The 27,857-nt window shown below is 39.9% G+C and overlaps 1 protein-coding gene across 1 annotated transcript in view; it reads right to left on the reverse strand.

Annotated features, from left to right (window-relative positions):
* Positions 1 to 13,428, reverse strand: part of LOC131239808 (DEAD-box ATP-dependent RNA helicase 20-like) — a 33,016-nt gene extending 19,588 nt beyond the window's left edge. Inside the window, exons 1-5 of the mRNA XM_058237684.1 lie at positions 13,210 to 13,428; positions 12,384 to 13,108; positions 5,807 to 5,986; positions 5,360 to 5,521; positions 5,064 to 5,218 (exon numbers count right to left, since the gene is read on the reverse strand). Of these exons, the coding sequence (XP_058093667.1) occupies positions 5,064 to 5,218; positions 5,360 to 5,521; positions 5,807 to 5,986; positions 12,384 to 13,108; positions 13,210 to 13,271 (1,284 nt within the window). The 5' untranslated portion in view covers positions 13,272 to 13,428. The remainder of the gene's footprint in view (positions 1 to 5,063; positions 5,219 to 5,359; positions 5,522 to 5,806; positions 5,987 to 12,383; positions 13,109 to 13,209) is intronic.
* Positions 13,429 to 27,857: the final 14,429 nt, after the last annotated feature.

The raw sequence follows: 27,857 nt of genomic DNA on the forward strand, positions 1-27,857 counted from the left end.
CTTCATCTACGCCTTCATTATCGACATCGGCTGCTCTTTCAAACTCCCATGTTCTCACCATGCGGAAGTTCGAAGAAAAGAGCAAGGAGAAAGGCGTAATGTTCGTTTTAGTTACAAAACAGGTGCAAGAGCTTGTTATTGACCAGGATGAGCCTATTCCTGATTAAATTAAATTTATGTTGCATGACTTCCAAGATTTGGTCCCTGAAAAGTCAACTCCGTCGTGGGATATTCAGCACGCTATAGATTTGATTCCTGAAGTATCCTTACCCAACTTACCAGCATACCAAATGAGTCCCACCAAGCACGACGAGTTGCTTAAAAAGGGCTACATCCAAGAGAGCCTAAGCCCATGCGCGGTGTCAACCCTCCTTACTCCCAAGAAAGATGGAATTCGGCGCATATTTGTAGACAGCCGAGCTATTAATAAAATCACAATAAAATAGCATTTCCCCATACGTCGGCTTGATGATATGTTGGACTTGATGCCAGGTGCTAGCGTCTTCTCCAAGATTGATCTTTGTAGTGGATACCAACATATTCGTATCTAACTTGGTGACGGATGGAAGACAGCATTTACAACAAAGGCCAGTTTCTACAAGTGGCTAGTTATGACATTCAGTCTCACAAATGCATCTAGCACTTTCATGCACGTCATGGCATAGTTGCTACGCGCTTTTATTAGTAAGTTTGTCATTGTCTATTTTGACGACATTCTTATCTACAGTACATCAAGAAAGTAGCACCTCAATCACCTATGTCTTATCTTCAAAGTCCTTCGTCACGGGCGCTTCTACATCAACTTTAAAAAAGTGTATCTTCATGAGTGCATCAATGGCTTTCTTAGGGTACATTTTCTCATCACAAGGTGTAGAGGTGGACCCCAACAAGGTGAAAGCCACAGTTGATTGGCCGACACCTCCACTATCTATGAAGTTCGCAGTTTTCATAGCCTCACTACATTTTGCAGGCATTTGGTGCAAAATTTCAGCAGTATCATGGCCCCAATCACCGATTGTAAGAAACAAAGAGAGTTTCGATGAGCAAGTGCATCAAACCGAGCGTTTGATAGGATCAAACATAAGATGACCGAAGCTCCAATCTTGCACCTTCCGGACTTTCAGAAGGAATTTGAGGTGAGTTGTGACGCCTCTAATGTCAACATTGGAGTCCTCAGACAAGAGGGCCATCAAATAGCTTTCTTCAGTGAAAAGCTCTCTGATACAACACAGTGGTAGCTGCGGTACTCCACTTATGACTTGGAATATTATGTCGTTGTGCAGACTCTATGGCATTGGCGTCACTATTTGGTTGGCAATATTTTTATCATGAAGCACTCAAGTATTTAAACTCTCGGTAGAAAATGAGTGCTCATCGTGTCAAGTGGAGCGCATACCTTCAGGAGTTTTCTTTTATCATTCCTCACAAAGCTGGCAAGGACAATCAAGTTGCTGATGCATTAAGCCGTCGTACACATCTATTGTCATCGATGGCAGACATTGTTCCAAGATTCGAAGAGATACGGTGTATGCTAACAACAAGGATTTCGGGTGTATTTATATCAGCATTCTTAGCAAAGAGCATGCAAGAAACCCACATTTCAACATTCATGATGGCAACTTATTTCGAGGAACACAACTTTGCCTACCCAGACATCCATTCGTGAGTATGTTGTTAGGGGGTTTACACGCCTGTAGGTGTAGTGGACATTTGGGAATTGATAAGACCCTAGCTCTCGTTGGATATAAATACATTTGGCCTCGTATAAAATCAGATGTTGCCAAGATTTACCAACTCTGCAAGGTTTGCCAACTTGCTAAGGCTCAAAAGAAAAATAGTGGATTATATCAACCATTATCGATCCCACTTGCTCTGTGGGAAGACCTCGGCGTGGACTTCATCCTCAGTTTACCAAAGACCGCTTGAAAATTTGATTTAGTATTTGTGGTGGTTAATCGATTTTCAAAGAGGGCTCATTTCATACCATGCTCGAATACAGCAGACACTCTCAAGTTTGCTCAATTATTCTTTCGAAAGATTGTTCGTCTTCATGGGCTTCCAAAGACAATTGTGTCTGATCGTGATACCAAGTTCATAATTATTTCTGGAAAACTTTTTAAACAGCAATGAAAACCAAGCTTCTGTTCTCTAGTGTATACCACCCTCAGACCAATGGTCAAATGAAAGTGGTCCACAATAACCCGGTCAATAGGTCCACATGGATGTCACCTTTCGAAGCAGTAATTGGTATACGACCACGTCTTCTAATCAATTTGGTTCCTCTGCCCGTAGAGTCGAGACCAAATGCAGAAGTTGATGACTTCATACGGCATATGCAGTAGGTGCATGATGAAGTTCGACGCAATATCGCCGCAATGAAAGTTAAAAACAACATGCAGATACAAGACATCACTTTGTTGAATTTACAAAATGTGACATGGTTATGGTTCGTATTCATCCTGAACGGTTACCCTCTGGTACCTTGAAGAAGCTTCATCATTGCAATGAGGGACCATTTAAAATCATAAAGAAGATCAGTGCCAATGCATATGTTTTAGATCTCCCACCAAATTTACCTATCAGCCCTACTTTCAAATTTCAATGTGGAAGATCTTTCAATCTATCATGGAACGCCACACTGACGATAGTATTGAAGAACAAACTATCACACTTCCGACTAGTTTGCCACCTATAGACACGATCATTAATATTCTCAATGACTAGATCGTCTCCATGCGCCAAGGTGGTTACCAGAAGTTTCTCATCCATTGGCAAGGATGACCTCTCCAATGTTACAAGGATCACAACCACAAACTTCCAACGTCTAAATCTTGACCTCTATGAGCAATATCAGACAATTAACTCGCTGGAGTCAAGTTCTCTCAAGCGGGGTAGGACTGATGCAGGCTGATCTAGGCCCACAATCCATGGGCCAAGCCTAGACCCATTAAGCCCAACAGTTGGCCCATCAATAAGGAGGCCCTCCTATTTAGGTAACTAGCTTATTTAAGTAATTAACTAGCAAAATCAATCAGCTAGCTACGAATAATCCATTAGTAAACATTTTTAATGCATTCTTATCTATTTTTATCTCATTTCCATATTTATAACAAGTCATTAGTTATCAATGACATTATATATTTTCCTTATATGCATGTTTCAAAACCTTACATAAGTAGTAGGAAGGCACCTTTTGAATTGAATCAAATTTCTGCAATTGTTCTCTATTTGTTTTGAGTTCCCGTGCTTAGATTGAAGGTGCATACACTTATGCGGATCCTTTCCATTAGTCGGTCACACCACAACCATGGACTATATGACGCTGGAAAGAAATAAGGACTAAAATGCAGAAAATCCTTGTGGGAAAAAACAACCATGGACCATGCCTTTTTCCATACTCAACAACAATCCCGCCTCAACTCTTTGTCATGTGCAAGGGGCCCCTTATGCTACCATTTAGGCTTTGACATAGCACGAGAAAGTGATTTTTCCTATATCAACGAAGCATCACAACCCACCACCAAAGCAAATGTGATATGGAGGTAGAATATGGCAATGGATCAACATCAGCTTCCAACTTAAAGTTTCGAGCCATGGGATATCAATACATATGAACCACCCATCAAATTAAACATGCCAAATGAACTCTAATATTAGATGACACAAGCTATCTGATTGAAGAATTAACATTCAATTTTGGAGCCCACAAGATCCATTGAATGTTTTGGTGGTATGATTGAATTGTTGGGCCTACAAGTCCAAATTAAATTGGTCATTAAGAAGAAATGATTGGAATATGGGGCCCATTATCCTTTAAAAAAATATATAAATAAATAAAATTTATCCAATCTAGTGGTTCCTAGATTGGTTTGATTCAAACAAACCATAACACTTGTTTAGGGTTCTGGTATCTTAAAACCCTAGAAAATCATCGGGTATAATAGATAGACGATTTTAGTAAAAGTTATAATCCTAAATACTTACTTTCTATTTCCTTTTCTAATTACAACTAGCTAGAAGTTAGTTTGAGTAAACAATATGGTAAATTGAGAAACAAGCATGAGATTATTCTAAAATACTCTTCCTAGAATACTCTAGAGAAGTGTAACCTCTCTAAAGGTAAGGGGAGATATAAGTAGTCACATACTTTGAATACCAACTGAAGGGAACTTATTTTTAAATTTCTTGAGATGGGATTCTAGGATCTAAAGGTGAGATGACACTAGTTATCGATCATCTCCAATTAGGTTCAATTTTCCCTCAATTTCCTACATCATTAAGCCTTTAGGGATGAGCATTTCATTTTTCCTCTTTTGTCGAGATGTCAATCATGCAGTCGACACCCTGGCAAAGGGAAGGTTGTATTGGGAATTTCTTCCCTCTTGCTTGGTGATGTTCTCATATTCTACTGTTAGATAAATCATTAAATTTCATTCCTCTGCTTTGCTAGGCTGGTCCATGTAATGGCTTCTTAGCCTCTAAGTCATGGGTTTGAGGAGTTGGTGCCATCAACGTCAAAAGATAAATCACTAAATTTCAAAAAAAGAAAACTACATTAAGAGGCTAAAAATTCATCTTCACATGTTGACTTGAGCCTAAGGTCTTGCACAAGCATTAAATGCCCAAGAATTGAGGGAAATGGGTACACATGCTGCATGTTGACATGGTGTAGGACTGAAACGTGGATGATCCCTGGCCAAAACAATTAGGCCAGTCTATTACCAATTGGGCCTCGTGTGTACGAAAAGAACTGTAGCTTAAATAAAATGGCCAATAGCCCATGTTCAACATAAAAGTGTGACCTACCTTACTAGCAGGCTGCCTAATTTTGGGGGTTGGGAACATGCACAAAGGGAGCAGTCTGATGAACAAATCGGATATTGCACAAATGTGTCTAGTTGGTATATGTGGTGCAAGCCCCCCTTCATGCATCCAGATGCACAAGTTCTTTTAGCAAATTTCTCTTTCAAAGACCAATATAGTAGACAATTGCAATGTTAAAGAAAACATAGAGATTATGGTAAGCATCATTATCTAATGAATTGATGGGAAATGAATCATACTTGTAACATGATTTTCCTAATCTGAGGCTCAAAGCCCATATCCAGCATACGATCTGCCTCATCCAATACAAGGTATGTTACTCTCCGCAGGTTTGTATGACGAGCTTCCAGCATATCAATTAGTCGACCAGGTGTTGCAATGACAATTTCAACCCCTAGAAGAAAGAACAATCAGCTCCAGATTGCATATTGCCAGTTTAGGACTTTATGGAAACATCTAATCAACATACAGACAAGATTGAGTCCAACCAATTGAAAGATAACTGGACTCAATGTTTTGATAAACAGAAATGGACCTCTTTGAAGATCACGAATCTGTGGTCCCTTAGGGGCACCCCCATAGATGCAGGTACTTCTGACATTTGAATGAGATCCAAACTTTGCAGCTTCTTCTTGAATCTGAACAGCCAGTTCCCTGGTAGGTGCTAAGACGAGGCCAATGGGACCTTCACCTTGTTCTGGTCCATACTCAGCCAAAAAAAAAAAAAAAAATCCAGATAAATTAAATGTAGACAGCAGGATAACCACAGCTGTCAATGGGCAAGGCCAGGGCTGAGCAAATTCAAAATTTTGAATAAGGCCACTCTGATAGACACATCCGATCAGTTCCAAATCCGCGCTAAAGGCAACCCAGGCTCAGCCCATTCATAGCCATATGGATAACAGTATTGAAAAAGGAAATTTATATCAAATACAAGCAACTTCAATCTCCCTATAAGTAGTAACAAGTACATGGTACTAACCCAGGCGTGGCTGTGCATTTATATGAACCAACGCTGGAAGCAGATATGCCAATGTTTTTCCAGAACCGGTTTCAGCAATGCCAATCAAATCTCTACCCTTTAAAGCCATTGGCCATCCTTGAGCTTGAATAGGAGTTGGCTCCACAAAGCCACATTTCTCTATCGCCTGGAGGCAGTAATCTGTCGATGCAGTACAGATCCATCAACTAAAGAAGGCCAAAGATTAACATTACCTAGAAATGTTGCAGTAGGGCTGTCAACAGGTCAGGTCCAGGTTGGGTCCTGTTCTTTTCAGATGCAATTAACAAAATAAAAGGTACCAGAACCAAATCGGATCTGGGTAGCACGTCAGGTCCTGTATGGTCTAGTTTCAAGCACAACTATGAATCTGGAATGGGGTTTGGAACTGAAAACAGGTCCAAGATAGAGTCTGTACTCATGCTCAGGTCTAGATTCAGATTCAGGTCCACAAAAGGGGGGTTATAATTTTCATTTTAATTTGTTGGGCTTTTGGGGTTTTTTAACAGTCTTTTGTACAAAGGACATTACAATACCAGCTAGAATGTTTGTTCTAGTAATGTACAATGGTGCTCACCATAGAAGTTGCTACAGGCTAAAGTGGGTTCAACAATATCTTTAGACTTCATTTGAAGGGTTGAGATTCAATAGAGATTAGAGATTGAGATCAAATTCCATGGTAGAGTTCTCCAATATACATACATGCTTCTGTAGATATCATATGCCTCGAAATATTGAGCAAAGAAAAGTATCCTTCTTAGAGAAGAGATCCTCCTGCATAGGGAGAAACCCAGCCAAAAAAAAAAATCTTGAATTGGGTGTTGTGATATTTCTCATGTTTAGTCTTTTTTCCACTTCTGACCAATTTCCATCCACGACACCAAATCGGTAATGAAGTTTGTTATTGGCTTATTTAAAAGATCAATGGCAAATAATGGGAAGAATGTGTCAGAAGAGATTGTACAGAGACAGGATCAACTAGCAGGAATACTATAGGAGAACGTAAATTGGAGAAATTGTGGACACAAAGTTAAGGACAGCATACTTGTGTGCAAAAACATGGCAGCAATGTGGAATCTGACAGTAATGATTCCAATAAGGTTTCATTCAATCATCCCCATAGTATAGAGATCCCTGATTAGAGAACAGTACCTACAGTTGTGGTTTAGAAGTTAAGAAGCCCGAGTTCTACAGAGATTTGCAGCTGGAAACTTCCTCAATTGGTTGACAAACAACGATCAATCGTTCCAATCTTACGCAATGTAGAATGTAACTTACGCTACATAGCATAACTTAGCCTTAACGCTACGTAGATCATGAAAACAGCTTAAGTTGCATGTAGCCTACATGCTAATTTACATACGCTACACATTACGTAGCTTAAACTCCAAGTTATTTTTCGCTAAAACAAAAATCAATTTACATTTTCAATGATATGTTACATTTTTAAAATCAATTTACGTTTTCAATGATATGTTACATTTTTATATTTTTCAAAAAATAGTTGATATTTTCAACGATATTAGTAAAATAATAAAAGTAACAGTATTAAACCAGTTCCGTTGCTCTTTCTTTTTCTTTATAGTCAATCCCTGCCATATTTTTCCAATTATTTTAGTTGTGTTTGGTTACAAATAGATGTCATGAAATTTCATTATTATTCAATATAATTTGGTGCAAAATATCATGCAATTTCATGATATTTGGTACAACCAAATACAGCATTAATTAAAAATCTAAAAGTAGCATGTAGCTTACGCCTCACGACATAGTATCCCAAATCGGTTACCCTGCCATATTTTTCCAATTATTTTAGTTGTGTTTGGTTACAAATAGATGTCATGAAATTTCATTATTATTCAATATAATTTGGTGCAAAATATCATGCAATTTCATGATATTTGGTACAACCAAATACAGCATTAATTAAAAATCTAAAAGTAGCATGTAGCTTACGCCTCACGACATAGTATCCCAAATCGGTTACGTAACAGCCATAACAGCCGTGGCATAATGGTAACAGTTGCGGGTTATGGGGCCGAAACGGCTGTAACAGCCATTACAGAAAAAGGACGCTATAAAGACCCCGTAACAATCCTATAATAGTTTTCTTCAACAATAAAAAAGAGTCGTACCAGCCTATACAGCCTGTATCATAATGATATTGATAGTGACCATTACAGCCACCGTTACCATTATGGAACACCTTGCCTCACGCTTCATATGAGTGACACTACGCTACACGCTATTCGCTATGTAAAACATTGGTTCTACCATCGCATGAACCATAATAGCCTCCACCAATCTAACAACAAATCAGCAGTGAAGTGCCCTTTTTTCCTTTTTCTTTTTTTTCTTTTTTTGAGATAGTGCCCAATGCTAAGGTGCATTATTGGGTTATTCTACAAGATGAAACAAACAATTCCATGATTAGGGCTTATCCAATGAACAAGACCTATAAACTTACATTGAAAGCCAATGAGCCCCTAAGGAAGGACATTGGTAGCTCAAAATCCTCTCCAAGTTTGTGAAAGGTAATCAAGATAAGTCTCTTCCATTATCCAAACCCACCAAAACCTAGACAGAGGAGGAAAAGAAACGGAGTATATCAAAGCCACCTCCTAAACTTAACAGCTAGGGCGAAAAGGGCCACATAGCCTGACCTTGCCAGGCCAGCATTAGGGCACTTATGATGCAGGATAATTAACCACTTGCTCTAAAAACTCGAACTAATAGAGCATGGCGAATTAATCCCTTTATCTCATAGCCCAGGCCCCACATCCCATGGGTTAGGACCTCGGCCGAACCTCCCTCGTAGGCCCCACTTCACATGAGTTTCCGCCTCACACGGGCCGCCCACCCCAAGTGTGCCCATGCATCTCACAGACAACCTCACTTAAGCCTGGCGTGAAAATATCCCTGCATTAACTTGACTCAAGGGCCAGGCCAGTCTTGAAATCTAGGCCCAGTGTCTATGTTGGGCTATAGTTGCACGAAGCGTGAAGCAAAGCAATTACAAATTCGGATGCAAGAGCGCAAAAGTCTCTTTCAAAATGTAAACAAGTATGAATAGGTAGGAAGCGAAAGCAAAAGAGAGAATCTGAAGCGGGGATTTAAAGAGGGAGTAGCACTTAGTTAGAAGGATCATATAGCTAACTAGGCTAGGCCCAAGCCAATGAAGAATGGCCGAACCCGTTGGCATGATCCAAATCATAAAGTTGATCGTCCTCGGACAAAAAATAAAAAAATAATAAAAATAAGGCGGTTAAAAGACAGTCATTAGCGGTTCTCATTTAATGAACATGTGCAATTTAAAGACCCTCATTGGATCCCATGTCATGTTTCAATAATCCAAAATGTTTATATATATGATGGGATTCATTGTCAACAAAGGGTGTCCAAAAAGAATTCTTAAATTGGACTATTTCAAACCTTTGATTAGTTAACTATTTTCCTTATAGGATGACCCCTAGCCTGGCCCAGCCCATCCCTATAGGGCCAAGGCCCAAGGTCTTTTCAGCCCAATTAGGACTAGAGGCAATCGCAAGGCCAAGTTGGGGCCAACCTCAACCTGCCCCTATCGCAGCCAATTGCAACCCCTAATAATGACCAAGTAATGTGTTGCAAGTGTATCATATTTGGGCATCAATCCTTTGAGTTTCCAGCAAGGAAAGTCAATTGGACAAAAAGATGGTGAATGTGATCAAAGAAAGCCACTTGAAGGTATAAATGAGAGAAGATTGTGAAGGAATTGTACATAGAGATGTGATGCCAAATATCTTCATACAAGTTTTTCTTTCCAAATTTTCAAATGAAGAAGATTGGAGACCAAAGTATCAACAACTTGAACCTTAAGAGCGTAAATTGGTGGTCAATAGTAGTTGGGAAAACTAAATCTTAAAGCAAGCAATATGGAAATTGAAGATAGATGCCAAGATACTCGAGAATGGGAACAAGATCAAAGTAATACATAGTTTATTGATTTCTTTATCCATCAATGGTGGATATGATAATTAGGCTGCGTACTTGGGAGCCATGTCAGTATGTTCGAGATCCAATGATCCACGGTAAGTAAAATTCGTGCACAATCGAGAACTACGGAGAGAGGTTCTCGTCACATCCTAAATTGGTCGGAATAGATTGGATATTAGAGCTGATGTTGAAGCGGACCAAGGAAATCAAGCTGTTGAGGCCACAAGATACTCATCCTCTATGTAAGAAGATAAAAAACTTGACACGATCAAGTTAATTCCAACTGGAAGAATAATTTGAGCAAGGAAAATCAAAGGAAGCGTGCAATGGAGAGGTGGGTTCCAAGGACATCATGATCCTGTGCACCACGCTAGGGGGGCTTAATTTTCAATTGATGGATTCCAATGGTTAGTTAATAGTCTTTTTATAAGAAGCGTTATGCTAGAATTGGTGCGACAAAGCCAATTACATTAATATGCTCCATTGCCACTACAATGAAGCTATAGTAAACAGTTGCACTTAGTGAAGTGGAAATTTATTTAGGTGCAAGGGCAAGGAAGCGTCCATTTCAAAATGTTAACAAGCATAAATGGCTAAGAATTGGAAGAGGAAGCGCAATTCCAAAGCACATTAGAAGCAAGAATGGTACCTAGTTAGAAGAATCTCTACAGCTAAGCTATAGTATGTTTTGGGTTTTTTATGAATAATCAAGGGACAATTTAATTGAATACTAGCAGTTCAGATCAAGTTGGGTGTGCAGGTGCATAGATGCCATTTGGCTTTTAATATATAGACTAAAGAGAATTTTTTCTCCCTTTTTATAGAAGGCATCATCTCTTGCAAAGCGAGAAACAATATAAGTCATCCTCTTTGAATTGTGTAGTGAAGTTCTCGTTTCTCCTCTTTCTTCACTTACTTCAAATATCATCCACCCTACATCAATGGATGATGAATATCCAATTTTTATTTTCAATGATTCTTTTGTTTTTTCTTTTTTTTGGTTCTTTTTAAATATGATAAAAATCTTTATGTTCCAATTCTCAATTAGACCTCTCCCACGATTTGCATAAGTTCAATTTTCAATACATTGAAAGTAACAATATTACGAGATAAGAAGTCGTTCTATAGTGGCCACCAATCAAGTCATAATGGTCTCCTCCGACAGAGACTTTCCTGAAGTCAGAAAATCAGTAACCAATAGTCACTCAAAAATTTCCTAACGTCCTAAAATTCCTTGTCATACAGTTCTCCATGACTTCATCATGAGGACCACAGAAAGCAATCAACAACCAATTTTAGTTTTTTTTTTTTTTAAGTCCATCCAACAAATTGAAAGAAATATAATTACAAACGCTATAATGGTACATCCTTATAACAGACAGATTGCAAATGATCCAAGTTCAACAACAAGACTGTTCGCAGAGGTGATCATTAGGGTTGCAAATAAGTTAGGCCTTCAATGATTTGGGCTTGGATTTCAAACTGATTAATCCAAGTTTGTCAAATCGGAGCTAATCAAAAGCTTGATTTTGCTCGGTCCTATCCAAGCCCATTTGCCACCATAGAAATTAATCTTAAATCAAACCCAACAACACTTAAAAGCATCCTTTAGCAAGCTCTCATTTTTTCTTCTGCTTCAAAAAGCACCCAACTTGATGTAACCAAATAGCCACACAATCCGATTGATCAAGATTTGAAGAAAATGCCAACATCTCACACATGCACGCTCCGCACGTCTGTACTAGAAAATGCCCACTTTCCCTTTTTATCTCATCTCTACTTTCCCTTTCTTTCAAATCTCTAAATTAGGAAATATATATACTTTCCATTTTTAGGCAAATCCCTACATTCAAAGATATCCTTACTTTCCATTTATTTTAAATCTCTACATCAGGTAATTTCCTTTGATATCTTTATGTCAGGCAAGAAGTAATCTTAGGTTCTTCTTATTTAAGTATTTTCTTATTTTAGTGGTTTATTATTTAGGTAGGTTCTTATTTTTCAGAAATTTGCTAGCAAAGAATTCTATTTTTAGATTCCATAATTTTTATTGCATTTTATATGGACTAATTATAAATAAGGCCTAGGCCTATGGAATAAGATAGTTGAATGATATTTCTTTTGAGTAAATTCACTTATTTCTCTATGGTAGTCATAAGATAGTTTAATGATATTTCTTTTGAGTAAATTCACTTATTTCTCTAAGGTAGTCATAAGATAGTTTAATGATATTTCTTTTGAGTAAATTCTCTTATTTCTCTATGGTAGTCATATGATAGTTTAATGATATTTCTTTTGAGTAAAGTCTCTTATTTCTCTATGATAGTCATTGAAGAGGGGGTAGTGAATCTCTAGTTTAAGACTAGAGGACTGTTGAGCTTGTTCACAATCTTGCATTCACGGTCTCTAGCATTCAGCTAGAGGATTGTTGGGTCTTTCCCACAATATATTTCCTCTTTTCTTTGCTCTATTTGCTTCCCCTTTCGGGGTTTGCATTACAACTTGTACTTGATTGTCGCTCGAGAAAACAGTTATCAAATGGCAAAAAAAAAAAACTCAGGATGATATTCTCACAAGTAGAAAATACCTGGAAAGTTTGCCTCGTGAAAAAACCGAATCGGCTTTGGAATATCTTGCCCTTCGACCATAATATCACGCCCCTGGCGATAAAGGATAACATCCTGTTCTGACATCATCTGCACAGAAGGGCTCTCCACATAGAAGCTCTTCTCAAAAGGGATCAGATTGCTAAAATCCTCCCTCGGGAGAGCAATGCCATCCAACTCTCCTTTTCCCCGCCGACCATCACCACCGCCTCTGCCGCCGCCACCACGCCCCTTATCAAAACCCCTACCACCCCCGCCCCGGCCCCCACCAAAGCCTCTCCCACCACCCCGACCCGAGTCACGGCCTCTGCCACCCCCGCGTCCACCTTCAAACCCTCTACCCCCGCCACCGCCACCGCCGCCGCGCCCACCCGAATAACCCCTCCCGCCACGACCCCCTTCAAACCCGCCTCTCCGGCCAGCACGTCCACCATTCGACATTCTTCCTCCGCGATCGCCGCCGCCTCTCCCGGCATTGAAACCCCTTCCACCGCTGCCGCGGCCTGGGTCCATTCCCCTGCCAGGGGGGCCTGACGAGAAATGTGGCGGAGCGCCACCGCCCCCAATGGGGCCAGGTCCAGGTGGGCCGACGCCTCTACCGGCGACAAACGGTGCAGGAGGCCCTCCAAAAGCAGGGCCAGTGTTAGGAACACCAGCTCCGTAGCCGCCTAAGGAAGGCATCGGCGCTGGCGGCCCCATTAGATCACTGCAGCAAATACAAAAAGAAAAAGAGAAATTCGTTATTCAGAGTAAAAGAAAGAAAGAAAGAAGAGAGAGAGAGAGAGAGAGAGAGAGAGAGAGAGAGACCTTCTGCGGTCTCGGTAGGAATTGGGATCGGCGTATCTGACATCGAAATGGTTGTTCATCATTGCTACTGCTGCGGCTGAAGAAAATGGGAGGTTTTCCTTTGTAGAGAGAGGAGCAGGACCTGCGACTGGGCTGAAAGAAGAGAGGAAGCAAAAAAGGTTAAGGGTCTAGGGTTTGTTTCTCCTCCGAAATCGCACCGCCCGGGAAACTCTCTTCCCTTTCTCTTGCTTTTTATTTTGCGCGTGGATTAAGTGTACTGTAATAACCGGCACGTGCAACGCAGTTTTATGTGTTGTGTTACGGACGGACGCGGATTTGTACTACGCCGCCCATCACGAGCTTAGAACGGGCAGGGGCTCGGAACCACCGGGACGTATGGGTTTTATCCACACCGTCCATCCATATCATTATAGCCTACAAGCCCATAAATGAGCCAGATCTCAGGTTCAAGTGGACCACACCGTGGGGATCAAACACCCACCATTGAAAAAATTTTGGGGGCTGCAGAAGATTTGGATCAGCCTGATATTTGGATGGCAATTAACCATCATGTAAGGCCACTAAGTTTTCAACGGTGGATATCATTATCAGCCCTGCTTCCTGTGGTATGGTCCACTTGAGCCTTGAAATTTCTTCATTTTGGGTGGTACGGCAAAATGGATGGACGGTGTCGATAAAATCCATACGTCATCGTGGCCCTTCATAGCCCCGTCCGTTCGTAATTGGGGGTTGTACCCAGTCCGCATCCATTGATTTCGCTTTGCAAAAGTGAGACCGTGATCCTAACCGTTGGTATCATGGGCCTCATTGTAGTTGCCCCATGAGAGAAATCCATCAAATGGAAAAAGAAAAGGTTGACCCTGCATAAGTGATTCAAGGAACAAAAGATCAACATCCAAACTCGGGTTAAAATGATCCTTGGGTAGTACTTGAATGATGTGCGGCACGGGATATGGTCCAAATCACCACTACCACCCTTTTTTGTATAACAAGGATTGGGCCATTGTGAGGGAAGTGGATTGTGTACTGAGTTTGGACAATAGTATTAAGTTGTATTAAATGGAATTACATTACTAATCTTACTTTAAAATTTGGAATGACATGTTTGGAATGAGTCGTGAGATGACATTAAAATTAACTTTATAAGCTTTAGAAAATGAGCCTTGTGTTAAAAAGTGTGAGAAGGGATTACTAATGTCATGGATGATTAATTTTTGCTTCATCTATATTCAATCCAAATACTTTTTAATATATACATTCCAAACATAGTATTAGAAAATATGGAATACACCCAATCCAAGGTCAATACCTTACACTTACATTTATCGTAATTTTTATAATTCTATCCACCTTAATCCCACCTGATGCAGCCGGCAAAACAGGTGTTTAGCGTAATGAGTAAACTTTGTGAGGTTCATCATGATTTATGTATTTTATCCACTCCCTTCATCCAATTTATGGGATAATTTTAGCGTTAGAGCCCAAAAATGGTTAAATGAGCCACACCATAGGAAACAGTGTGAAATGAACATCTACTGTTGAAACCTTCTTGGGGGCCACAAAAGTTTTGGATCAATCTTATTTTTATGTTTTCCCTTCATCCATGTCGGTAAGATCTTATGAACAGGTTGGATGACAAATAAACATCACTGTGAAGCCTAACAAGGTTTAAACGCTGGTAATCATTATTCCCACTGTTTCATGTAGTATGATCCAGTTGATCTTTGGATGGTTTTCAATTTTGTGCTCAACCCTTAAATTATGTGGAAAAAACAGATGGACAGTGTGGATAGACTACATACATTCACGGTGGGCCCAACTGAGTTTAATCAGAATCGTACTAGGTAACTCAATGCCCGATTTCCATTGTGACAGTGAATTCTTTCAAGGAATGGCAATCAGAGGTGGGGCCGCATCGTGGACGGTCTATGGTCAATGTGAATGGTCCACTTTTAATCATTTATCGATTGGTTAGGATCATTTTATCAAAATGAGTTTTGTGAGCAATCTTAGGAGAGGTGCATGTCTACCACCCTTCTTCTTGCAATTAATACGAGTGATGGGTTTTCTAAATAAGCAATCAAGTTGTTGAGAGGAGATGAGCAATCAAATTTGAAGTTTACATGATGGACAATAGTTACACCATTTTCTAGTACCATATGTATGGAACATCTATTTTCCCAACAGTTGAATTAATGCTTAGGATCATCTTATCAATGTTGGGGTTTTTCTAATATAATATGGGCCATCCTTTTTTTTCCACTAAATGCGCTTTTGAGAGTTATGGCAATAAAAGAAGAGACCCTACAGGATGGATGATCCAAACAATGACAGGATTATTAATAATTAATATTAACCATTCATTTTTTTTTTCTGGTCATTGATATGCTAAAAAATATTTGACTTGTTTTTGAGAAAGATTGGTGATCAATGATTGAAAATGTTCCAATATGATTCATCGTGACAAACAATTACAAATGTCCAATCATGTATTTTTGAGATTTTTCATGTTTTACACCTTTCCTTTAATGGTACATGATTCCATTCACCCTTCACGCTAGCCCCACTTTTCATCTCCTTGTGACTCTTGAAAATTATTTTGATTAAATGACCCAAACAATTCATGGATGAAAGATAAAAGAGAATAGTTTCAATTCATGGTCATTTAATGGTCCAATCCTTTATTTGTGTTGTATATTTTGGTGTTTGTTGATCTCATGCCCACCTATCATCCAATCTACATACAATAGATGACTTATACCTAACCCTTTCATAACATATTTAATTTAGGCTATCAATTTTGATGAACATTGGTTAGATGGTTCTAAAAGGCAGACCACTTTTAGGTCCTTCAATCTCTCCCTATGTGTATATATCGTCGCCAATGTAAACCAGTGACTACATGTAGATCCCTAATGTCCGAATTTGATGCATAATGTTGTAATGATTTTCTTTTTCTTATACTCTTTCCCACCCTTGATTCTTAGGTTCTTATTTTCTTATAGAGATGAAAGGGAATTTTCATAATGTTGGGATTTTAGCTACTTTTGTGGTGATATGGATCAACAGTGCACATTTCCAAATGAGAGGTAAGTATCCTTTCTCAAGCCTCTACTTGTATGAGATATATCTCTAAAACCCTATCCAAAATAGTTACATGGAGTGGGCTTAACAAACAAATAAAAGATAAAAAATAAAAAAAAATCTTATGATTGTACCAAAATGATAAAAATCAATCCTAGATTTATTGATTTTTAACGAACCCTAATCCAATATTCTCTCACTCGGCTTTAAAAACCAATCATGAAAAAGCATACAAACAATAATACCATTAAGAAGTAACATTCATTTCATTATTATTCAAGAGACATGGGTTATCTTTCAATGATCCATAAGCCAACATTATCATGGATTCCTATGGCCACTTTATTTAATCTTAATCTTATTTAAAAACTATTTTCTAGCCAACTGACCAATAGAAATGATGTAGGATGTAGCACAGACACATTCCTAACATGCTTAGATTAGAAGAAGGCCAAACAAAAGCGGGAGTAATCCGTCATATCTGAGCCCATATGTAGAACGTGACGTAATTAGACCCTAGGCGCATCCAATTTAAAGAAATTCATTCCAGATAGGGAAAAATTACCGTTTGAAGTGTGAACCATAAATCAGCCATAACTTTTGATTTATATATTGTTATAGGATACACGACCTATCAATCTTTATCATAACGGGCCATCCAAGGTCAACCAGCCCACATAGTCGGTCGCATCAGTTTGTTTTACAAGAAAACGCTCCATTCCAGTTCAAAAATGAGATTCTCAGGAAAAAAATTACTTTTAATAATTCCAATTTTAGAAAATTTTACTCTTTTTAGTCAATTAGATTTTTTTTATTTTTTTATTTTTGCTATTTTCTTATTTTTAGAGTTTTAGATTTCCATCTTCTTCTTTTTTAGAGATTACTTGTAATTATGTTAGGATTCTTTTAATAAGGTTTATTTGAACTTTTTATTTTTTAAAATTAGACTTTAAAAGAATTTTACTAGAATTAGAATTTCTGTTAAGGTTAGTATTTTACTATTTTTGGTAATGATGAATTAAGGTTTTAATTTTTCTTTATTAACAGTGTAATTGAGAAATTTGACACATTGCATAATTATTGATTAATAAAAAATTGAATTTCCTTTTTTCCTTATGGATTAAAGAATAACCTTATAGATTTTAAAATTGCACATGATGTAAGATAACACGCTATGCGCGAAAGCTTTGCGAAGTTATAGAATGAAGGCTATATCGAGGGTGGGTGATTAGGACCAATTAAATTTTTTGTTAACCAAATGCACAATTACTTAAAACTAAAATAACAATTTAAACTAAGTAAGGCAATTAATTATAAGACTTCCAAGCTAATAGAGGGTCCAATCATATAGACTAGAAATAATATGCTAATGAAGCTATTAGCTTATAAACGATAGTGAACATGTGTGTGTGGAATGTGCTAATTATTAACTCCTAACATTCATATAATCTTGCATACATATAATTCATTTAAACAATCACATTAGTGTCATTAGAAAGTACTCAAATAACAATCCTAAACACAAACATGTATAGTGGTTCAGTTTCCCTACTCCACTCCCGACGAATATACTCAACTCATGAGTATACTGGATTTTCACTATTAAATGTTTTAAATCAGATTCACCTCTAACCTTTATAGCCCTGTACAACGACCCACCACGTACTCACTCATGCCGGTGGCCTACACAAGGACTTACCACATACACACCTGTGTCGATGGCCTACATAAGGACTTACCTAGCGTACACTCATGCCAGAGGCTTCCACGAGAAACTTTAGTTGGTTTTCTATTGGCTAACCAACAACCTCGGTCTTATTCCAAATACCTATGTTTACTTCTACCGGAGGCTCCCACAGAAACTAACACGTACACACCCATGTCTAATGAATTCGACCTTATACAAGAACCTAACTCTTACATAAGAACTTATTTAAGTTTGGGTCACAAACTCTTACCTTTAATCATATACAAGGAATGAGAGTATGAACTCACTAAATGACAACTCGGTTGTGAATTGAGCCCCTTTGATGTGTCACGCTAGGGTTGCTTGATCAATTCTCTCTCATGCTCTAATCAGCTCCATTTTTTGCTCCCCCCGATCATGGAAGTCAGTCTTCTTTCAATTCCTTGAATTGGCTACCTTGCAATCAATGCTCCAATGAGTCTACCAAGGTAATGAGAGAGTTTTGGTTGAATCTCTTACAACTAAAAGCTTAGTTGACTTCCAATTAGGGATTCACATAAATTGACATTATAGAGGTTTAAAAGACAAATATTTTCCTATAGGATTGGTGTCTATACTCTATAGAATGCAAGAAAATTATATCATTTTCATAGAGAGCTTGGAATGCTCATTAGATTGATTACATGCATTCAAAATGACTTGAATCCCTTTAGGTAGGAGCTTAGAAGTAAGTATTGGGATATACTAGAGCTTTAAACTCACTTAAAAACTATTATTTGCAAAAAGATTCTAATGCAATATATATAATGAAAATGGCTCCAACGGATCCCCTCGATCGATCGAGCTAGGATGAAAGTTGTCCAGTGAACTCACTGGACCGTTTTGGTCATGTTCGATCGATTGAGCTCATGCCCCGAGCACTTGAACTAAATCATATATTTAAGCTAGTTGTTTGCTAGAAGTTTTTTTCCACGTTCGGTCAATCGATCGATCGATCTTTGCTCGAGCACACCATAGAGTCCTTTAGTTTGGGCAGTTTGATTTCCAGCAACTTGGGACCTCTATAACTTATTTTATCATGTTTCAATATGGCTCATAAGGCTAAGGGATGATGAAAACAAGCTTTACCTATTAAGTCATGATCATCTAGATGTATATGGTTGTTTTAGGTCAAAGTTAGGGTCACCAAGGTACCCCATTTACATGTTCTTTGCTTCTTGATGCTTCGCGTCCTCTAGGGTCTTTGGTCTTCTACTTTAAAGGGCTCAACCAACTACATGACACATGCAATCATGTGATTGAAAAATAAGGTGCATAAATCAGTGCATTAACATATTCAAGGTTTTGCACACTTAAAGTAGGCGGTGATCTTCCTCATCACACCCTTCCCTGCGTCAGTTGGTATCGGCGCGAGGCTTTTTCTCGATTCAATGACATCTTGCGAAGGTGCGGGCAATAATCACATGAATAATGCTACGGGGAACAATCCTTTGATAGAGACGACGTTTGAGGCAGCGTAGCGGGAGAATCCGTAAGCCATTCAAGGATTATAAGCAATGGTCGACCGCATGATGAAATCGTTGGGACAAACCCATGTTCATAATGATGAGCAAGATGAGATCAGCGATGGAGCTCGTGGTCATCTTATTCGTGGTGCGACACTGATGATGAATTGCAGGACATCACTCGATAATGGTGTATCACATGCCACCACTCTAATCATGAGGAGTTATTGTATAGGCCAAATGAGGAGATAGATCTACAATGGCACAACATCTTTAGAATGAGGTGCATTGTGAATCAAAGAGTTTGTGATATGGTCATAGATGGCAGGAGTAGTGAGAATCTCGTGTCGAAGACTATGGTGGAAAAACTACAACTGAAGACAAAGGCACCCCTCTCTGTATGCGATTGAATGGATTAAAGAGGTCAATGAAACGAAGGTAACTAAATGTTGTATTCCCTTCTTCCTTGGTAAATATTATAAGGATGAAGTAATGTGTAATGTTATTGATATAAAAGCTTGTCACATGTAACTTAGTCAATCATGACAGTACCTTGTTAATGCCATGCATAGAGGTCAAGATAATATTTTTATTTTTATTAAAGATGGTAGAAACATTATTCTCGCCCCTATGGGAATGGAGAACCAACCTAAGACTTCTAAAGTATATGGATAGTCTCTCGTAATTGTACGAGATTTCATTAAAGAATTTAATGAGACAAGGGAGATCAATGCATTATTTGAAAAGGAAAAAGTGTTAATGCACTGATTTGTGCATCTTATTTGTTAATTACGTGAGTCCTTGTGTCATATAGTTGGTTGAGCCTTTATAAGTTGAAGACCAAAGACACAAGATGACAAGAGCATCAAGGAGCAAAGAACATGTAATGAGGTTCCTTAGTGACCTTAACCATTGACTCAAACAACCCTTGAACCTCTAGATGATCTTGGCTTAATAGGTAAACCTTGTTGATCATCCTTTAGCCTTAGAAACCTAATTGGAACATGATAAGTGAAGTTAGAAAATGTGCAAAGCTACTGTAAAATCATATGCCCAAAATAACAGATTTCGAGTGCTGCTCTGTAACACCCCATACTTTTTAGTACTCGAGTGTTACCCGATAACCTAACTTATGGAATTGCTCATCTTCATTATAGCCCAAATATGATTATTAGGAATAATCTTCATCCATGGATCTGACCATCCATCAGTTAATTTGCAAGCTGGATCGTCATGTCATCAAGTTCAATGTTTTTCGGGACCCAAGCATCAATCACCATCCTTCAAGTCCACAACACTCAAAATATTAAAATCGAGCACTGACTATCATAATTAAATTATCTAACCACTAATTACCCATTAAACAAGTCCAAAAACCTTGTACTTCAGTGTGAGTCAAGTTGTGAATAGATCTGACCATTGGAAGACACTTGAATCACCAAGTGCGGTCCACCTAATCACCTGATTAGGCATCTATCCTCAAGATCAACCATTAGACTCATCTAAATATGTTAAAGTATGTATGCACAGTTGGAGACATATTTTGAAACAATTCAACCATTCAATTCAAGATTATTCATTCACTTGAGATATAGGGTCGTCTAATTATAGAAATAACGGCTAATTTTCCCTAAATTGGATTACAAACCTTGTAATTGTTGGTGAGCAATGCAATTAGACCATCAGTCGACAATTTAAAATAATTAAGCCATTTACATCTTAAAATTTATCCATTAAACTGTAAGAGTAATTGTTAGTATAGAGTTCGAGCCATTTATCCGCAAGATAAGCCATCTAATCGTCCAATATGGGCCATGAAGCGTCTTAACCATCGGAACAACTCCTTGAGATTTTTATCATTGAAGCTTGGATTGAAATCAATCCGACTGTTGGATCAATACGAATCAATAAAATAGTGTGTGTGTGTGTGTGTGTAAACACTTGGTATAACCTATTTGAGTTTTGAATCTTCCTGATACATGGTCAAAGGCTTTGATCGAGCCCTCCGAATGGAATGAATGGAGTGGATATCACTCGGGGACATCAATGTGGACCCTAGCTTAACCGTTGTGCATAAGGCTTGTGTGCATATGCAGCACACCAAACCTGTCAACACGGTTAAACCGTGTTGACCCGCAGATTCCATGAAAAGGAGATTTTCTCCCCACTTTTCCTGTCAGCAATGGCGTTTGAAAAGTGTTGTTTCGTGCTCTGATTTTGGGCCACCGTCTGAGATCAGATCAATGATCCGAACCATCCATCACGTTGTACTAGTGGAGCTAACCAAACCTCGTGATTTTCCACCCGTAGCTGCTCACATTCTTGTGCACAATCCCGAGTGAAAGGTGAGTTGCGCACAATGAATTTTCGGAAACGAAAACTATTATCTGAGACAGCTGCAGTGCACATGCTCTCCATCCTTAGATCCTAACCACCCATGCAAAGAAATCCCAACCCTCTATTCTCTCTACACAGTTTAGGGTTTCCATCGTAAGAGAGAGCCGTCGTGACTCATAGCTTGAAACCCACCGAATTTTCATGGCTGTCCATCCAAAAGGTGGGCCCCACAATGATCAGTGGAGTCATCCAATCCGTCCAGAATCCACAGATTGTTTGATGGGGCCACAGATTGAAAATCGTCATGGATGAGCATGTCATCTTCTCCATTAGCCGGGAGAACCCATCACCTCCTAGTGGGCCCCATTTTAAGATCTAAACCATTCATCTGGTGGCCCAAAACATCAGATAGCCATCTGTAATGTCAGATTTTCACCATGTGATCAGTGGCCATGATTTTCTCCTGAAAGCGCTTGGAAGTTAACACACTAACTCGTAACTAATCAAACGATTAGTTGAGAAGAAATGTCTAGAAGTAGCTTAATAAAGCCTTATAAAAGGCTGCCATTTAGGGCAACCCTTTCCAGAAAAGGAAAGGGAGAAAGAGAATGAGAAAAAGGGAAAAGAGAGGGCGCCACTTTCGAAGTCGAACCACATCTAGTCGACTTGGTTCGAGTCACTGGGTGTTGGGCTAAGTCCGGCATCTCTCCTGGTCAAGAAATCCAGGAAAAATGAAGAAGAGAAGAAGAAGAATAGGAGAAAAAGGGAGAGAGAAAATCAGAGAAAATGAGAGACAGCATGTGCCATCGCACCAGCTGTCACACCCCAAACTCGAAAACCGGGCTCACAAAATTCCTGATTGCCGAATCTGGTGCCGACAGCCTCCATAGTACCCCATTCTCAGCTCCCGGCGTGCATACGCCAGATTCCGATCCTGGGATCCTATAAGGAGGATTTTCCAACGTACATTTATCTCGTAAGGAGCATAACCACAAGTTTACCCAAATCACAAAAGCAACATCATCATCACATATCCACTAATATAAACTTTTAAATACAGTGCTGAAAGAAAAATATATATATCAAAAAAATCAAAGCTCCAGAAGACAACTGCACGCTCCAAGCTGAATGCTGCTGCAACCTAACACCACCTACACGCATTTATCGTGCATAAGCTTATAGAAAGCTTAGAGTATGGTGTAAGTGTGTGCCCAAGGTACATGTCAAGTATGCAATATAATGTCATAAATCATACGATATCAGAGTAAGTGAAAACATACTGGTAAGTCTATAAATATCATCAGCCTTATCCAGGCTATGTAATGCAAAAACATAATAATCCAATATCATATACTGAGGAAGCAATGTAATAAGCAAATCCTGACGAGTCCATGAATATCGCCAACCTCATCTAGGTCATATAAAACATAGCAACCCAAAATGCTATATGCCTTGGATGTAATGCAATATGCGGTGCGAATGAAACGATCATGTAGGTGTGAAGTCGAGATGATAGTACATAGTGTCACAGGCTACGGGGTCCACCACAAGGGACTTTTATCCAAACCAGTCTCATACCTAAATTTGGATAGTCAGACTCAATGTGGTAAACTCCTGATCTCAGGTTAGTCGCACGCCCGAACTAAAATTCTGGCCATTGTGAAGGTACACGTAACAAATAGTTGCACACCACTAGCCCGAGTGGATAGCGAATGAATGAATAAGTATGCAACTCTTACTTAATAAGTCCACATATTAGTATTGTATATCTCTGGGATCATCACCAGAGTCTATTACACTCTACGCCAGTTTGCTGCCCCTATCCGAGTACACAACTGGGTAAGTGGAAGAGACCTCACTATCCCCCTGCCAATATCGGGTTCAGCTCATTGATAGCAGACCCATTCCTCAAGCTGGTTAAACTCAACCTATATATTACCCCCTTACTCAGGTAGGTAAGGTCAGACCCCCTCCCAACCGACCATGATACAGTGGGAGACATCGCCTACTGGTATACGGTCCTCATGTGCTCATATATATCCACTCGGTCCAGACGTTGGGACGTCCTCTGGTATCAAGAGCGTTTAGAGATTTTCACCTAGGGCCATCTATGGCAGCCCGATGCTAGTAATAGACTTTCGGTGTCCCATTTGGCTATCCACGACATGACTGTGGAGGCTATGTGTCATGCCCCAAACTTAAAAACTGAGCTCACAAAATTCTCGATCACCGAATCCGGCACTGATAGTCTCCATAGTACCCCATTCTCACCCATACACCAGGTTTCGATCCTGGGATCCTACAAGGAGGATTTTAAACATGATTTTGATTTAGTATAAGAATAACTATAAGCATAACCTATGAACAATAACCACAAGAACACCACCACAAAATTCACTATGATAAAAAACTTTGAGTACAATGCCTATGAAGCGAAATACAAGATAATAACAGAAACTCCTGAAGCTCGACTACACGCTCCTACTGCGGCAAAGCTACAGCTGCATCCTGGCGTCACTTGCATGCATCAATCGTGCATAAGCTTATAGAAAGCTTAGAGGGCGGTGTAAGTGTGTGCATAATATGAGCGTGCTTAGAATGCAATGTCAGAACGATACGAAATCATGCTGATGAGTACATGAATGTAATAAGCCGTACTAAGGCTATGTGGTGCAAGATATAAATGCTATCGGCCATATCAAGACCATGCGATGCGAGATGCAAATCAAGCATGTCAATCCTCATCCAAATCTACCTATCAATGTAGCTCATCACTAAAGCATCAAATATCACCACAGTTCTCATTCTGGATAATCACCAGGGTTTAGTACACTCCAAATGGCGCTGCCCCTTTCCCAGGCGTGCAGCCCAAGTGAGCGTAAGAAACCTCACTATCCGCCTGGCCAATAGTCTGTCAATACCTATTCGGCACGTCGATAGTGGACCCATTCACGAGTTGGTCAAACTCAGCCTAGTAATGCCCTCTTCGCTCGGGCAGGTAAGGCCACACCCCTTTCCAACTGACCACGTACAGTGAGAGATGCGACCTCTTGGTATTCCGCACTCAGGCGCTTATGTTTCCACTCAGTCTCGACATTGGAGTCATCCTCTAGTACCATCGGGTTTAGGGATTTTCACTCAGGGACATCTATGGCGCCCCGATGCTAGAAACATTATTTTCGGTATCCAATCTGGCCATCCACGATGTGCTTATGGAGGCCACAGCCTTGATGTCGCTAGGGGCACAGTAATCACAATCACACAAATACAAATGTGCATGAGTCATGTAGTCCAATTATGCATCAATCCTGTGCATATCGTACGCTCATGTGGGATAAATTTGCCAATCAGGAAGTCCCATAAACCACCTTCACTAAGGCATATGCAATGACCAATCACATCACATAACAAACATACAGATGATGCGTATGGGCATGTATCATAATGCTATGTTGTCACAATCTCATAATCAGCAATGGTAGCCGATATTGGCAATCACCACTGATAATCGACATTGATAATCAACCTCGGCACGAGGCGGGGTCCAAAGATAGACGACCAATGATGGACCAATTAAAATCAATGGGGCCTAAGCGTTTGGGTTAACCCGTGAGAGAATGATGAGGAAGGGTCTAACCAAGCCTAAGGGAAGGTCACAATGTGGACGTCCAACCATCATTGCCCATCAATGTGGACCTTTAACTAGCATTGCTCTTAAGGAATGACGCCCATAGGGTCAATCGTATAATGGGTCCATGGCCTCATACAAGGGCCTAATATAGATCATCATGGGCCTCGCTTATGTGGTGTATAAATATCACATTGGGCGTCACTCATGGGCCAATATATATATAACATCGGGCCGTGTCAAGTATCAAATGGGCCGAATCAAATGGACCGAATCAAACGGGCCGAATCAAATGGGCCGATTCAAATGAGCCAAGTCGAATGGGCCGAGTTGAATGGGTCGAGTCGAATGGGCCGAGTCGAATAGGCCGAGTCGAATAGGCCGAGTCGAATGGGCCGAGTCCAATGCACCATACATCCATTGTTAGAGACCATTGTAGAGCATAAAAAAATGAATCATGTCCAAAGGATCATTTTGACCATACCACAAATGGCAATGGTAATAATGACTTCCACAGTTAAATTCCAATGGGCCCACCATGGTATTTATTTCCCATCTATACTGTTCATAAGGTCACAAGGACCCGAACAGGGAAGGAAAATAAATATTATGTTGATTTAAAACTTCTGTAACCCAAAGGGGTTTCAATGGTGGGCTTTCATTCCACTATTTTTTGCAATGTGGTCCACTTGATATTGGATCTACTTTATTTTTAGTCTCAAGCCTGGAGACAAGCTCGCCACATGGATGGACGGTAGGGATACATCACATGCATCATGGTGGGGCCAGTTGTCACATGGATGGACGGTAGGGATACAACACGTGCATCATGGTGGGACCGTGCATGGCTTTCATCATGGTGGACTCCACCCGTAAAATGGATGGACGACATGGATGACACGCTTGCTGCACGCGTAGCAGTCGCTAGCATCGGCTGCTGTCCTAAGCCCACCTTCAAATCAGACGGACGGTGTGGACTCATGATGGATGGATGGCTTGGTTACATCATGGTGGGCTCCACCCGTCCAGTTTGCTGGATGGTGTGGATGAGACCCACACATCAGGAGTGGCCCATCCAACACCGTCCAGGAGTCTGGACGCTTGAATACAATACATACAATAGTGGTGGGTCCCACGCATGTGGCCCACCTCCAGAAGGTTTAGATATATATGTACTATAATATAATATAATATATTATGTTATAATATATATATATATATATATATATATATATAAACTATAAAGAGCCACCGTCCAGAGGGTCTGATGATCTGGATGGTGTAGATCTGATGCATATATCGTGGTGGGTCCATATGTGTGGCCCACCTCATCTTGGCTTTATGAATATATGTTATATACACACACACACATGTCAATATAATATATTATAATTATTATTTATTTATTTATGGAAGGTCTAGCATCCAGGGGGTCTGGACGCTCTGGATGGTGTGGATTTAATCCACCACACCATGAGGGTAGGCCCCACCGTCCTGACCTCTAGACGGTGTGGATTTAATGCATATATCATGGTGGGTCCACACGTGCAACCCACATCGGCCTCGGATCAAACCAATACTTGTGTTTTCCTTCGATCAGGCCTGTCCAAACGGATTGCCATGTGGGCCCACTCGGTGGACGACATGGATGAAATACTTACTCACGATGGGCCACACACACACACCATCCATACAAGAGAGAGAGAGAGAGAGAGAGAGAGAGAGAGAGAAGTGATGGGATAATATGGGATGAGTGTTGTAAGGAAATGATGGTTAGGGTATAGGCTTGGTTGAAATTTGGGTGAAAGAGGGATGGGTGGGGGGAGAGAGTTGACTTTGGGAAAGGGAAAGGGATGGGTTACTTATACTTGAGGTATGGAGTGTACTTGACTTGATTGATTGATTGATTGATGGGACATGTTGTAGAAATCCTCTCAGAATTCGCAACACGCGGCGTTTCTTCGGAATGAACGCGACCCGACATCTCCTGGCTTGGGTAACGGATCGATGAACGAGTTGCGGCGTTGGAACAGCGGCAACGACGCGGTCGCTAGGGTACAAGTTTCAAGTTGAGTCAACTCTGATATGTGGGACTCGGTTTAGGATCGCATGCAAACGTCGGATATGGGTTGAGGGTTGCCAAAATTCGACTGGAAAGACCGCGGAAGCCTACGGAACAGTACAGACTATGATACGGGCCTTACAACTCTCCCCTCCAAATAAAAATTTCGTCCTCGAAATTTACATAATCATCACAACTAGACATAACTCATAAGAAAGAGGAAACATAGCATCATCATATAAAATCAGAGACAGCATACAAGATACAATATATAATCAATCATCAAAGAGATGGGGATAACATTTTCGAATCTCGACCTTACGCTCCCAAGACGCCTTATCAACA

Source organism: Magnolia sinica, chromosome 3, assembly GCF_029962835.1.
Source record: "Magnolia sinica isolate HGM2019 chromosome 3, MsV1, whole genome shotgun sequence".
NCBI lineage: Eukaryota > Viridiplantae > Streptophyta > Magnoliopsida > Magnoliales > Magnoliaceae > Magnolia > Magnolia sinica.